This window comes from Otolemur garnettii, unplaced genomic scaffold (genome assembly GCF_000181295.1).
Source record: "Otolemur garnettii isolate 467f Iridium unplaced genomic scaffold, OtoGar3 scaffold00016, whole genome shotgun sequence".
NCBI classification, from domain to species: Eukaryota; Metazoa; Chordata; class Mammalia; order Primates; family Galagidae; genus Otolemur; species Otolemur garnettii.
This window is the reverse complement of record NW_003852411.1, coordinates 7,110,202-7,125,584: the sequence shown is the minus strand read 5'-3', so window position 1 is coordinate 7,125,584 and position 15,383 is coordinate 7,110,202. Positions and strand designations below refer to the sequence as shown.

The window sequence follows — 15,383 nt, the reverse complement described above, 5'->3', positions numbered from 1 at the left end:
GAGAGAGGGAAGGAGGGATGGGGGTGGGAGAAGAGAAGGAGGGAGGGGGTGGGAGAAGAGAAGGAGGGAGGGAGGTGGGAGAAAGGAAGGAGGGAGAGGGTGGGAGAAGGGAAGAGCAGAGAGAGGGAAGAAAGGAGAGGGATGGGGGAAAGGAAGAGCAGAGAGAAGGAAGAAGGGAGGGGAGTGGGAGAAGGGAAGAACAGAGAGAGGGAAGGAGGGAGGGAGTGGGTTGGGTATCTTTGTGTGTGAAACACTTTTTTGGGCAAGGTGCAATTTTAAGAGGGACTTTACCTAACAAATGCAATCAGTGTAAACTGGTTTCTCATACCCTCAATGAATCCCCAACAATAGATATATAGAAAAGAATACTCTAAAAAGATGATCAATTATATTTTTGTTTTGGACCAAAGAAGTTTAAATGAGTTCACAGCAACACTAATTCTCCATCTTCTGTCTCTATTTGCAGGTGATAAAGGATGCCATGGTTGAGAGCATTGAATATAGAAGGCAGAACCCATCTCGCTGCTCTGTTTCTCTCAGTAATGTGGAGGCAAGAAGGTTCTTCAACAAGGAGTTTCTGAATAAACCCACAACATAGCCTGTGTCCTGGAAAGGGCAGCAGTTTCTGACACTGAGGCAGTTTGAAATTCTAACAACTGGATTTAAAAGCACAGGACAGATACTTGTACTTGTTTATAAGAAATGGGCTGATAACTCAAAGTTGCCTGAGAATAATCCAATAATTATTACCGTGTTAGGTTGGCAAGGATGTCAATTTAGTAAAGATAGACTTTACTACATTTTCTCTTGGTGTGAATCTCCTGATATAAATGTAGGGGCATATACTATATTTTTAAACTTGTCTTACCAACCTTCTCATAGATGTTTTTTTTTAATGTTGTTTTCCTTTTATAATATTTAACAATTCCATCCCAATAAGTAAGGCATCCCATTGTGTGTGAATGTTATTCACTGACTAGACTTACTCATTCCATGAGACAACACTATTTTTAATTTATGTATACGTATACGAAATAAATACATCAATATGCAAAGCACCATGAGGTGACTGTGTTCTTTTGTTATTCTTTTTAATGGGATATGGCAGTGTGACTATGGTGGATTCTCAGATTCACTGCTTTCACACGAAGAAGGTTTGAATCCTAAACTCAAATGTGAAACTTCTCAGTTTAAATCATAGTTGTTTTTCTTAAAAAAGAAATGTAACATTTGTTGGGCAAGTGGCATATGTTTTATTCAGGAAATAGAAAAAAATACATCATCGCTTCTGATGTTTCATTTCACTTTGCTGATATTTTCCTGGACTAGTTATCAACCAACCAGTGCAGCTGACCCCAGAGAATAATTCAAAAAAGAGACAAGGGCTGTTTTAGGCTTAATGAAGTGGCCTGCCTTTTACACCTGCAAGATTTCTCTTGGGAACAAGCTGTATTTCTCTTAGGAACAACTCTGGTTTCTGCAGCAGTTGAACCGTTCTGGTTCAGGATTGATGCTCCAAAGTTAAGGTCATCATCTTCTTCCTTTGCTGTTTGCCATCCTTCTTTCATTGAATTACTTTGCTTTAAACTGTCTACTAATTTGTCTTATTTTTCTCTTTAACCTATTCCTGCCTTGGAGGAAAGACAAAACTTGCTTCTAGTTTCTTAACTACGGTAATAGAGGTTCCTTATCTAATTCAGCTTTGGTGAATTGTTCATGTATAAATTTGCTAGAATTTTGATCCTACAAAAAAACATATTTTGATGGCAAATTAAATGTAGGCATTTTTTAAAATTCTTTCTTTGTTCCAAAGATTGACCGATAGATGAGATGTCCTGTTAGTCTTCCCAAAAATCATCAACATGCCCCAGTAATTTTGGATTGACTCTTTTCCTTTTTGACATAAGCATAACCTTTCTGATTTGCTGGTTTTGTGCCTGTGCTAGGGACCACGTACACAGGGTCCAATTTTACACTTTTTTTAGTGGGGGGGGGGTGGTAAGCAATAAAAGCAACAGAGTAAAGGTTTTGGTGTGTGTGTACATAAATTCTTTTGTTCTGAAAGATAAAATTTTCGATTTTTGTTCTAATATGAACAACACTTAAAACTTTCGACAACAGTTTTTCTTCCATAGTTTTTCCCTTTCCCTTCTATTTACTTCCCAAATAATTGAATCCTTAAACCACGGGGGGAGGTGGAGAGAGGTAGGCAGAGTGGGAGTTGGTCATGGAGCCACAGTGAATCGGAATAGGACATCTACACCTGAGCTTTTGTAGGAGGGTGTCCATGCACAGGAAGGGGATGGACTGGTAAGGAGATTGGTTACACGTAGTTAAATACTTATTAACTATAATAAATACAATGGAAGCAAATTTTTCATTGGGAATGGAATTACAAATACAAAAATGAAAACCAGAAGTTTTCTGTGTTGTTAGATTGAAATAAAGGCATCAGCATGAATTCGTGGTTTTTAATACAAGGCCTACACATTTCATTTGAAAATTTGCAGGTAACCAACTGGTGTGGTGGCTCATGCCTGTAATCCTAGCACTCTGAGAGGCCCAGGTGAGAGGAGTGCTTGAACTCAGGAGTTCAAGATCAGCCTGAGCAGGAATGAGACTCCATCTGTATTAAAAATAGAAAAACCAGCTAGGCATTGTGGCCAGTGCCTATTGTCCCAGTTACTCAGGAGGCTGAGGCAAGAGGCTAGTTCTCTCCCACAATTGAGGATGTTGTGAACTATGATGCCATGGCACTCTTTATCTAGGGCAGTAGAATGAGATAAGAGAGAGAGAAAGAAGGAAAAAGAAAGAAAGAAAATTATCAGGTAACATACTTGTGTCAACTGAAAATGGACTCACAAATGCACCAAAATTTTGATTATTTTTCTGGAAATCTTGAAATTGCTTTTCCAATTATTATATCAAGTCAAAAAGCAAAATTGTGTATTTTTCATTGTTCACAGAACTGTTTTTAGCCAATGTGTTCAAATGCATAAAATTGTTTGCCTGAATGAGAGTTTGCCATAATTTTCATTTCATTTGGAATATTTTTATGGTGTGAAATATTGTATTGGTGACTTGGTTTCATCTTGGAGATGCATGTCTAATTCATTTAAGTGAGTGGTTAAATTCACTAAAAATGCTAATTCTGTATGCCAGTTTCCATTGTCAAGTTCTGGTACAAATTTGGTTTTTGATACCATAAAAGACTTGATAACATGTCACAAATCATAAAATCTTTTCAACATTTGGCATTGACTTAGCCGTATTCTTTCCAAAAAGTAAATGATGTTGCTATCGTCAGCATGAATACTTTTAAGGAATTCCTGGAATTTGGTGATGATTCAATACCTTTGCCCTTATGAAATTCAATCTTGACAATTTGCATGATGTTATTCTTTTTTTAAGCTTTTGTGTATAAATTTTCTTAATGTGCTATGAAATGATACTTTGTCAAATGTGAATTCCGGATAGCAACTGCATCATTTTCTATTAATTTTACAAGTCTCTCTCTCTCACCTACCATCACCAGGGCACCGTCAGTAACTATAACAGATACATTGACAATGAACAAAGAAAATTGCCTTGAAATATTTTTTACTGCTTTGCATAAATCTCTTGATTTAACTGTGTCTTTTAATGGCACTAAAAAAACCAGTTCTTTGGTGACACTATATTCGTCATCAATATGTCTAATGACTTTGGCAAGTTGAGCCATATTTGTAGCCTCAGTGCTGTCATTCATTGCAAAGCATAAAATTGAAAATTAGTAGCTTTGCTTGACAAACTTCATTCAATACATTTTTTTCAATTTCTACCTGGCTGAGATAAGCTGATTTTAGAAATCTCTCTTTTTTTTTTCAGGGCAAGTTATTTCTGGCACACTTTCCATACATTATTTATTAAACTCACCATCAGTAGATGACTTTGATTATTTTCCTGTAAACATGCTGCCATATAGCTAGATTTTACAATGGAATCTATATGAGATGTAATTTTTTAATATAATTTTTGTTGAGCAGATTTTTTTTTTTTTCATTTCTGCTATTTTGTCCTTACAACACAATTTTTCACATGCATTGAATTTGGCAGCATGTTTTGGCATAGAATGCTTTTTCAGATTACAGTCTTTGAAAACTTTGCGCAAATTCCCCACAAATTAAGTGGAGTGCCTATTTGTCTTGATAAAAATGTGGTCATCTGTTGACTTTTCACTGGACAATTTTCCTTCATATGTACTTTTTCTCTTGGGTGGGGTTCTGGTTCCTTTTGTGTCATTTGCAGAAGATACACTTGGAATGCAAAATAATAAAAGATAAGGGACTCTGTTTACTTTTATTATAAAAATGAATGGACAAGAAAATAGAAAGCAAGGTTTGGGCCCTTCCACATCTCGGCTGCCAATGAAGGGCGAGGCAGAGGCCTGATTGTAAAGCAGGCAGGCGATGTGTGAGGTGCCACAGTGGTGTGGAAGTATCCCTACTAATCAAATGAGAAAGCTAATCTGACTTCTAAATAATGTTAAACACCTAACACTGCAATGGTAGGTTGAAATATTATTGGCAATCGCTGCCTCACCGTCAATGACACATAAGTCTGATGGTGCCAACTGGACTGTGCTTGGAAGGTAACGCAATGGAGGCCAAACTATCAGGGACCTGAAGCCACGCATGAGCACAAATACCATGGGTATGTTTATTTTATGTGACATTGTGACACAACTTTGTCATCTAAAAAGTTTGTACTTGAGAATCACGCAATTGAGTTCCACAAAAAATTACAAAAAACTCAACCAACCAAAAAAAAAAAAACCAAAAAGTGTTTTAACTAAGTTTATGATTTTGTGTTGGGCATCATTCTTAGCCATCTTGGGCTGCATGTGGCCCGTGGGCCATGCGTTGGACACCCCAGCATTAATATTCAGAGTGATAGGACATTGTGTTGGCAACCTATTCCTGATTTTTATTTCAAATAGTTTATCATTATACCTGAGATAATTAGAGAAGTTTTCATGGAAAACTGCCATTAAGTTGAGTATTAAAGATTTAAGTAGAATTTCAAATAGATTTCAGAGATTTAAAAAGCTTCTGAAGTGAGCCTGTTATCTCCTGTTTGTGGATTCTACATCCCTCAGTGCATTTGAATTTATTACTTTAGGATTTGTTTTGCTTTCCATCCATTGACTTACATTAAATTAAAGAACTTCTGAAAGCTCAAAGTATTTTGAAAAGTGAATTTTTAAATATGCTATAATAATCTAAAACTTTTAATATGCTATAATAAGCTAAAATTTTTTAATAAGCTATAATAAGCTAAAACTAATCAGATGAAATTTAATAGAAACAGTGAGAATCCTGCTCAAAAATCCAATAAACTGACATTAAGTAGGAAAGATTTATAGCACTTTAGTTTTCAGATAGACATTGTCTAGAATGTCCAAGAAGAAATTACTCATGGAGGGCTAGAAACAATGTCTTGAATACACTCAAAAGATTTTTATTAAAGTCTGTGTGTACTAAGTGTTTATATGGGAACCATTTCAAATTCCAGATGTTAGCGCTATTACAATTGTCCTTAAATATTCTCCATTTGGAATGAAAAAATCGAGCATGTTACCACTTTCCCTTCCAGAATTCCTGGCAGACATAGCCACTGATTCATGCCCTCTTCAGTGATGAATCTGGATATAATCTCGGATTCCTGCTCAGCCCAGCACCCCAAGTCAATGATACCAATTGGTCAGAATTGGCATAAGGATTATAAGACCTTTCACATAGGTTGCCTAACCTACTTTTACCAACCCCAATCCAGTCTCTATGCTCCTATCAGAGTCATCTTTCAAAAATGCAAATTTGATTGTCATTCTATTCAAAGACGTTTAATGGCCCTTCATTCACTCCAGGAAAACAACCAAAAACTCTAAAAAGACATATATAGCCTGCTGCTATCTGGGTTTTTCTTTTTGTTTTGTTTTATTTTTGATTATTTAATTTATCCTCACATTCCCTCCCCACTCCCATCATAATGGGATGATCCTCTAACTCATAATCCTTTTACAGCTTGTACTATAATTCACCACACTGTGTTATTCTCCCTCATAAGGCCTTGTCTTTGTATTTGCTGGTGACTCCATCAGCAATGCCTTTCTCATCCTCAACCTATTATCTTAAAATCATGCCTCCATTAGTCTGTAAAATGCATATCCTCCTCAGGAATGATTGAAACTCACTTCATCTGTTACGTTGCTTCCTCACTTCTTGAAGCCAACTGAGAAGTTCATTTCTAGAATAGGACCTGGCACAAAATCAGTGGTAATTTTTTTGAGTTACTTAAATGAGAAGAGAGTTTAAGAAAGTGTTTTAAATCAGTTGTGTGCCATGCTGTGCATTGGGCAGAAACAAACAGGATTCTGGTCTCATCTGTCGCCATGGTATTATCCCACTTTATGGAAAGAGTAAAGGAACAAGCCTAAAGGAATCTTTCTTTCTTTGATTTTTAATGTTTTCAGTTCCTGTAACACATGCTGCTTCTGTTTTCCAGCATTCACACTGTCATCTTTAAGTAGAGAGAACCCAGCACCCAAACAGATAACCCCCTCCACACACAAACAGAGGCGCACACAGGCACACACATGTGCACACACACATGCACACACTTCCACAGTGACTGCCTTGAGGTGTAACATGCGGTCAGCTCACATGCTCAACTTCCACATCAATTGGGTCATTGTTACAAATAGTCCCTGTGCTATGCTGCAGTTTTAAACCCACGCTTCTCACAAAATTCAACATAATCAAGGTTTAATTTATCAAAATGAGCTATTGGCAACACAACAAATGTTCTTTTTGTGGGAATCACAGCAGCTTTTGTTAATTGCCTGAAATCTGCAGACCTGCAGGAAACGTTCACAATAAATCGATTTTTCCAGACATTACCTCAGTAATAAATATATCCTCCCAGTGATTAATAAGTACTCCTTTTGATTTTGTTCCTTTTAATTAAAAACATTTAAAGGCATTGAAGAAAAATGTCAAAACCACTTCTGCCAAAATATCACATTAAAAAGACAAACCAGAGCTGAACCCCCCAAATTGTTCTTAGTATAATCTCCACTGTTGATACCCTTTCTGTTGAAAATAATAGAATCAGAATTAGGTAAAGTCACCAAATAAAAAAAAAAATTAGACCACATACGACTAGGAATGGGTCTAGATTCAGGTGTAGTTGGATCAGAGATATGCACATGTCATTTTGCGAGCTGCCTATAGTTGGCGAAGTGCTGGCCACTAGCAACCGCCGTCCTCTTGCTAAATCATTCCTTTACCATTCCTTTACCTATGGACCCAGAGGAAGAGAGATTCTGTCTTTCCTGGGTTCCACATACTGATTTCTTGAACTATAAGTTGAATATACCCACTTAGGATATGGGCCAATGTGCAGTAAGTGTCTGTGAGCACCAAGTGTATGCCAGCTCTTGTCCTAGGCGCTGGGGATACAATGTAAACAAGAGAAATGAAGCCTTTACTCTTCAGAGGTTTACATTCTTTGGAGAAAGATGGGAAGTAAACTAACCAACCAGCCAACTAATCTCCAATAGGAATTATAACAATAATTGTATGTCATAAATATAATTTTAGGCTATAAATATGCTTTGAAAGAAAATAAAGGTAATTACAGGGGTGGAAGTTTATGTTGCAAGGGTGATGCCGTGGTTATTTTAGGTAATGGGGTAAAAAAAAAGCTTTTGTTCAAAGAGGTGACATTTGAGTGGCACAGGTTCATGAACTGTGCTGTGGCTTCTTGTTTACTTTAGAGGAGAATCCAGACGGGGCCATTTGCCTCGTGGGCTATCAGAAATATAACACTATAAGAAAATCCTCAGATGTACAAGGCTGGGTGTGTAAACAGGCAGTGCCATATGGAAGCACTATGGATTTTCTCTTCCTCCTTACATGTAGCACCGTGCCCAAGACACTTGACTTCTTTGGATTGAACTATATGTGCTTTTCAAGGTCCCTTTCTGCTCCAAAATTCAATGAATCCGAATTCATTCTCTAAGTAATTTATTTTCATATTTTCTTAACATTCAAGAATATCAGAATGAATGATGCAAGGAGGAGAAAATTGAATTGTAGCGTCATAATTCACATTAGCCAAATTATAGAAGGACATTATAAATAACCCTATCTAGCAAAGATGAAACTTATTCTTTAATGACTCATGTGTCAATATTTGTAAATCCTATTAAATAACTTTTAAAATGCCTAGTGGCATAGAGTAATTATTTTCTAGCTTCAGAGAAATATGTGATTAGATTAGTTAGAGGGGCATCTTTTTGATCAGTTAACAGTCTCTAAGTGTAGTTGACGTAACCTTGGCAGTGAGTAGAACAGATATTTAAAGAAAAACACCTTAACTATTTTGTGCCTATTAGTACTGGGACTGTTTGATTTAATAAGACCAAAAGAAATACCTAAAAAAAAAATTTTACCTATGAAAAGCCCTTCCTTTTATTTGTCAATCATATTTAAAGATATTAACAAACACAACAATAACAGCTAACATTTTTTTAGTTCTTTGAGGAACCTCCATGCTTCTTTCTATAAAGCTTGTATTAGTTGTAATCCCACCAGCAGTGTAGAAATGTTTCCTTTTCTCCACATCCATGCCAGCATCTGCAGTTTTGGGACTTTGTGATGTGGGCTAATTTTATTGGAGTTTGGTGACATCTCAGAGTGGTTTCGATTTGCATTTTTTCTGATGATTAAAGACAATGAGCATTTTTTCGTGTATTCATTGGCCATTCGTCTGTCCTCTTTGGAAAAGTTTCTGTTCAAGTCTCTTGCCCACTTATAGAGGGGGTTGTTTGCACTTTTCTTATTGTTTAAATTGAGTTCTCTGTGGATCGTAATTATCAGCAATTCCATTACTAGGTATCTACCTAGAAGAACAAAAATCATTTTACCACAAAGACATTTGCACCAGAATGTTTATTGCAGCTCAATCCACAATCGCCACGGTGTGGAAGCAACTCAAATGCCCATAAATGCATGAGTGGATCAACAAACTGTAGTATATGTATACCATGGAATACTATTTAGCCATAAAAAGATGGAGACTTTACATCTTTTATGTTTGCCTGGATGGAGTTGAAAGACATTTGTCTTAGTAAAGTATCATAAGAGTGGAAAAATATTCAATACTAATATGAACCAATATATAAACATATATATATATATATACATATATATATATATATAGTTCATGCTCACATGAACAATAAAACACAAATATAGTCTAGTATAGGAGAGGAGGGAGGGGAGGGGGCAGGATGAATGGCAGAAGGAGGGAGGGCATTTGGCAGGATCTCACCAAATGGTGGAGAACATATCCCTTGGCTGAGGTGTTCATTTATAGCTGGAACTTTATCGTTACAGTGAAAACAATGTAATCTAAAAATGTGTACCCTCATATTAATTTGGGAAATAAAAATATAGCTACTATACGTGGTACATATGCTATCTGGCAGGTAGTTCTCTGAATGCTTTACATATTTACTTGTTTAGTCCTCTTAACAAAACAAGCCTGTGAAATACTGCCATTGCCCTATTTTACAGATGAGGAAATTGAAGCAGAGGAAGAAACTGGTCTGCTATATATCATGGCAGAACAAGGTTTGAAATCTAGGTATTCTGGATCACAATTCAATTTAACCATGTAAGATATTTTGTATATTTTTTTCATCAAATGAATGAGAAATGGTGTAATTTATCTTGGTGCAAACCTAGTTTTAGAAAATCTTGAACATAGATGACATAAGTCCATTTGTAGCCACCTCCCATTTTTCCTTTTTTCCCCACCAGCCTCTTGCACACAGCCTGTCCTCCTCCTGCAAACCCCAGGGCTCTTTGCCTTATTCTCTCATCCTCAAAATGTGTGAACCCCAAAGAAGCTAATATTGGTTGTTTACAGCTTCGCCTCTTTCAGGAAACTTATATTTTATATCTCTCACAACACCCCACCCTTTAGTTTTTCCATCCATTAAAGGGATTTCAGATTTAAGCAAGTGCATTAGGGAGATATTTGGAGAATCAGATTAAATTTCCAATTCTGAGATCACAAGCCCCTACACTGCCTACATAAATGGTTTCCCATTATAGGAAAGGGTATTTAAGCTAATTATATTAAATATGTAAAGGGACAAAGGATGGCACAGTTAATTTGAAACCATTCCCCAGCATGTTTGTAGGCTGCAATATACACTGAGGGTGCCAAACAATTGTAAACACATTTTAAGAATGGGAATACTGCGTTACAATTGTAATACTCAGTATAGACTGATGACAAAACATGAACATAAGTCACGTTCAAGCATCTCTCATAATTACAGAAATCCACTGTAACTTGAGTATTATTATAATTTTAATACAGTTTTATCCTTTCTTAAAATGTGTATATATATTTTGGCGCCCTCTGTGTATCAGAAAGTCTTTGAAAAAAGGAGAAAAATAGAGTCAAATTCGAATGAATGGCAAAGCTACTTTCTATTTTAATATGAAATATGAAATGTTGCTTACAAGAAAACAGGAACATACGGCTGGCCAGCTAGATGAGTGCTTTTCATTAAAGAGAATGCGTCGGGCAAACGGAATAAACTTCCATTCTCTGAGCTACTGTGTGGGTGTCTCTGAACTTCTCACCTCTGCTTTCATGCTCCAGGCAGGACAGGAGATATGAAGGCAGATCAACCCCAAGAGAGAGGGAAGTACCAGCCAGAGCTCAAATTTTCACCTCCGGTTTGTAAGGTATCTGCTGAGGTATTTTCCACTTATTTGCTTCTTTTGCTTTCGGACTACCTCTGGCCAACCATCAGTGTTTTATTTTTTAAATTTTATTTCAGATTAATATGAGGCAACAATTGTTTTCAATTCTAGGTAAAGTTCAAGTCGTCATTGAGTTTTTGAGTGAGGAATCATTGTCTCAATGCTGGACTTTGTTGGAAATAGGCAAAGAACGGTCAAGCGTCCACTCTCTCTCTTTCTCTTTTTCCTTTTTACGTTGCTTCTTCCCCTGCCTCTCTTCCTCTCTCCTTTTCCATCTTTTTGCCTCCTTTTTTTCTAAATAGGGCTCTGGACCCTAATTGCCCTATTTAAAATTCTGGCTCTGGTACTTTCTTAATGCATGTACTCGGGGAAATTATCTATATCTAACTTTTCTTTTCTTTCTTTCTTTCTTTTTTTTTTTTTTTTTTATTGAGACAGAGGCTCACTTTGTCACCCCTGGTAGAGTGCCCTGGCATCATAGCTGCTTACAGCAACCTCAGACTCTCGGGCCCAAGCAATTCTCTTGCCTCAGCTGTCTATGTAACTGGGACTAAAGGAGCCCACCACAACTCCTGGCTATTTTTAGAGATGGGGGTCTCGCTCTAGCTCACGCTTGTCTTGAACTTGTGAGCTCAGGCGATCCACCTGCCTTGGCCTCCCAGAGTACTAGGATTACAGCCATGAGCCACTATACCTAACTTTTCTATACCTCAATATTTACCCCATAGGTACACAGCCATGAGCCACTATATCTAACTTTTCTATACCTCAATACTTACCCCATAGGGTAGTTTAAAGTCATAAAAGAACTATAAAAGTGTGAAGCTCCTCAAATGCCTAACTATTAAGTATTCGAATGCTCATCATTATCATCCTCCTCCTTATCATTTTTCCCCCATAAATATGTACCGAGCCCTTCCTTACATGCTATGTTAGTAATTAAGGTGAGTAAAGGACTAAAACATTTAAACTGAGAGCCTTCCCTCCTGGAAGTCATTGTTCAGAGTCTTTCTTCCCACACTGTGCCTCCCACACTGTCCATTCCCTTAGCATCTCTATTCTCTACTTTATCAAGTCACACTTATTCTGAGTTTTCATCACTTAGAAAATGCTTTCATCTACGTGGATAAGTACTTAAAACAGGTGAACACATGCATGTCATAATTGTAGTCTAAATCCTGTAAATATGCACTGGCACTAAAGGAACCAACCTTGTGGTTATGGTTTCACGTATTCAGCCCTATTCTTAGGACTATGTACTTTTATTCATATTGATGATTCAATGACAAGCACACCTTGGTCTGATAATTTTTTGCCTGAACATCTGGACAGTTCTTACAACTAATTTTCTTTTGCCATTTACATAAAGTAGATAGTATGAGGGAAGAAGATGTTTTTACCTGCTCTTCCTACCCTTTTCTTTTTAATCACAGGCCGTCCTCAAAGTTCTTTTTGACAATTGCTTTGTTTAGAATATAGGTGAATTCACTTTAGTTCCTGTTAAATAATAGTTCTTGAAGCACCGCCATTCTTGAAGACCTTTTGGCGAGATTAATGGAAAGAAAGTTTACCAATCCTGAGGCCATTTCCTGTGTCCTTTGCTCCGTCAGATAGCTTTTGTATTTATGATGATCAAAAATAACTATTGGCTTTCTGAAAACCCTGCATATTGATACTCTCTTAGCTCACTTTAGTTTAAGCACTCACAGATGAGAAAGTACATGGTTTTATTTGTTTCTTTGTCTTTGATTTGTTCATTGATATGCAGTAAGGGTCTGGATTTCTGCTCAATGGTGTCAGATGGATTAGACACTGTTCGCATGCATTGGGATTAGTGGCATTTATGATGGAAGCATTTTTTTTATTCCTAACTCTCATGTACTTCAACAGCAGAGTATCCAATTCTTATTTCTGTAAGCAGCACTTAGGCAGAATGACTCATTTGGAAGCTGTGAGAGGTTTTATCTGCTAAATAGAAGCAGCTTCTGACTAAAAGAGCAGAGCCAAATGAGAGAGAAAGATTACAAAGACCTGCTCTCAGCACACGTGTTTCATTGAAGGCTGAAATTAGGTTGTCTTCCTGCATTTAGGGGGGGTTCTGCCTGCAAAAAATTTTAAACAGTTTTATGAATATAAATTATACTGGATCACACAGGCCGATGGATTTACGCAACTCACAATCTCTCAGCTACACATTTTAGACAAAGGAATTTCAGACATTTTCTAATTTTTTCCTTTGATTAGTAAGTTTTGTGCAACATGCTGGTGAGTCAGTAGTCTTAGTATGGGAAGAGTCTTGCCAAAATGATGACAAATTGCTAACCGTGTGCCGGTAGGGTCATTGTGAGGAGTAAAAAAGGGGAAACCTGTAAAACATTTATAACAGTGCCTGGGGTAATTTTAAGCCCTTGCTTATTAGTTATTAACAGTCTGGCTATCACTATTAGGAATTATTCCGGGCTCACTTTACCCCTGTGTGGCACTGACTTGTGATTATAGAAATAAAAATCACTATGAATACAACATAGGAACTCAATAAGAAAGATGATTTTAACACTGACCTGCATAGCTTCCCCATATAACAAGTTCTATCAAAAACATTTAAAAATAAATTTTAGGAATCATTTGATATTAATTATTTCTAAATAATTTTTATGGTCCTATGTCACACAATAAGATAAGGAACTTCTATATGTTATCTCTATATGTAATAGCCATGTTTCTCATCTTTTTGATAAGCAAAATCAAAGCTCAAAAAAACTTTAAGTAGATTATCCAAGTTCACACAGCTAGAGAATGATAGAATTGGTTCTTCTTTACCACAATGGCTCATAGAAGGTTTTGAAATCAACTCTTTATTATGATATTTTGAACTAAAAATTGCCTATTCATTTATCATTAGCTGCTTTTGTGTGTAAATTGACTGTTTAAACTCTTGGTGATTTCTCTTAATTTCTTCATGAAATTCATGTTAATTCCTGTTTCCCAAGCGCCCAAATTGCACATTGTTCTTCTCATTGCCCATTCAAATAGTTTGCCCTCAATCATAGGTAGAATAATAAGCCCCTCAAAGTGTCTATTTTATACCCCTGGAACCTGTGAGTATGTAATTTTTTATGGGAAAAGTGACTTTGCAGATGTAAGTAAATTAAAGTTCTTGAGATGGAGAGATTATACCAATTATCAGGTGGGCACAATGTAGTCACGAGTCCTTATAATTAAAAGAGGAAGGCAGAGGGTCAGAGAAGATGTGAGGACAGAGCAGAGGTCAGAGTAATATGATTGGAGGAAGGGGCTACGAGCCAAGGAAAGCAGGCTATTGTAGAAACTGGAAAAGACAAGGAAAAGGAATCTCCCCCTAAAGACTGTAAGAAATGCAGCCCTGGTGACACATTGGTTTTAACCTTGTAATAGCCATTTTAGACTACAGATTTTCACATCTGTTTGATAATAAGTTTAAGTTGTTTTAAGCAAATGAATGTTATAATTCATGACAGAAGCAATAGAAAACTAATACATCCTCTTTGCAGCATTTACAAAGTATTCTCTGCCCCTTTATTTTAATGCTTCTACAAGTTAGGGCAATTGGCTTCATAGCAATTTGATTGGGGTTCTGTGCAATTTGTTTGCAATGATGTATAAGGGGTTATCAGCACATTTTCATCAGTAAGGAAGCCTGAGGGGCGATCAGTGTGTGGGTATAGAGGGAAGAAGGGGAGATGGGAGTATGACCTTAGAGCTTGTTTGGAGACCCCAAAGGGGGGAACGACTACACTTTAAGAGTTCCCCAGGCAATTCTGAGAAGGTCCTAAGAGGGACCTGTCCTCATGTCTCCTATCCTCACATCTTCCCTGACAATCATTGTCTCACTGACAATGAGACAGTGAGACAATGATTATCTCACTCATTGAAAATCATTGACTTAATAATGCTGGCAACAACTAGCGGTTCCAGACTAACTGCAGTTCTAAGAGATTTACCTACATTGATTCATTTATTTATCACAGTAGCCCTGTGAGGTGGATACTATTAAGGATAACTCCATCTTATGAATAAGGTAAGTGACACATAGCAACACGTACAGTGTGATTATAAAGTTCGTGGACAATTTAAAATAGTGTGCAACTTAAAATTGCACATAGACTTTATCGCCACTCTGTATTTTACTTCATTAGAAATTTTGCTTGTAATAGGATTGTTTACACTGATCTTGTTGCCATATTGTAAAATTTATAAAAAATTATGATCACAGAATTATTTTATGCTCAAATGTCAAGTTTTTAAAGCTTTTTTCCCTACTATTTTTGTGGACAACTTGCCACTCAGTTACTGGGTTTCCATTTAGAAAATTAATTGGTAAGGTAGTTTATAAACGACTATTTAAAGTATCTTGTTCATTAAAGTATTTAATATTAAGCAATACTTTTGCATAAAATGTCCACTTGGTGGCAGTTATTCATAAGTTCAAGTCAGCATATAGATCACTTATCACAGTTTCCCAAAATATCTAAAGACCAAATGAATAATTTGTCTGAAGTTGTTTAATAGTTAATATTT

General features: G+C 36.6%; 1 protein-coding gene across 1 annotated transcript in view; it reads left to right on the top strand.

Annotated features, from left to right (window-relative positions):
- PLA2G4A (phospholipase A2 group IVA) overlaps nucleotides 1-1,050 on the top strand; it is a 156,894-nt gene extending 155,844 nt beyond the window's left edge. The window contains exon 18 of the mRNA XM_023510771.1: nucleotides 467-1,050. Coding sequence (XP_023366539.1) covers nucleotides 467-598 — 132 coding nt within the window. The 3' untranslated portion in view covers nucleotides 599-1,050. The remainder of the gene's footprint in view (nucleotides 1-466) is intronic.
- Nucleotides 1,051-15,383: the final 14,333 nt, after the last annotated feature.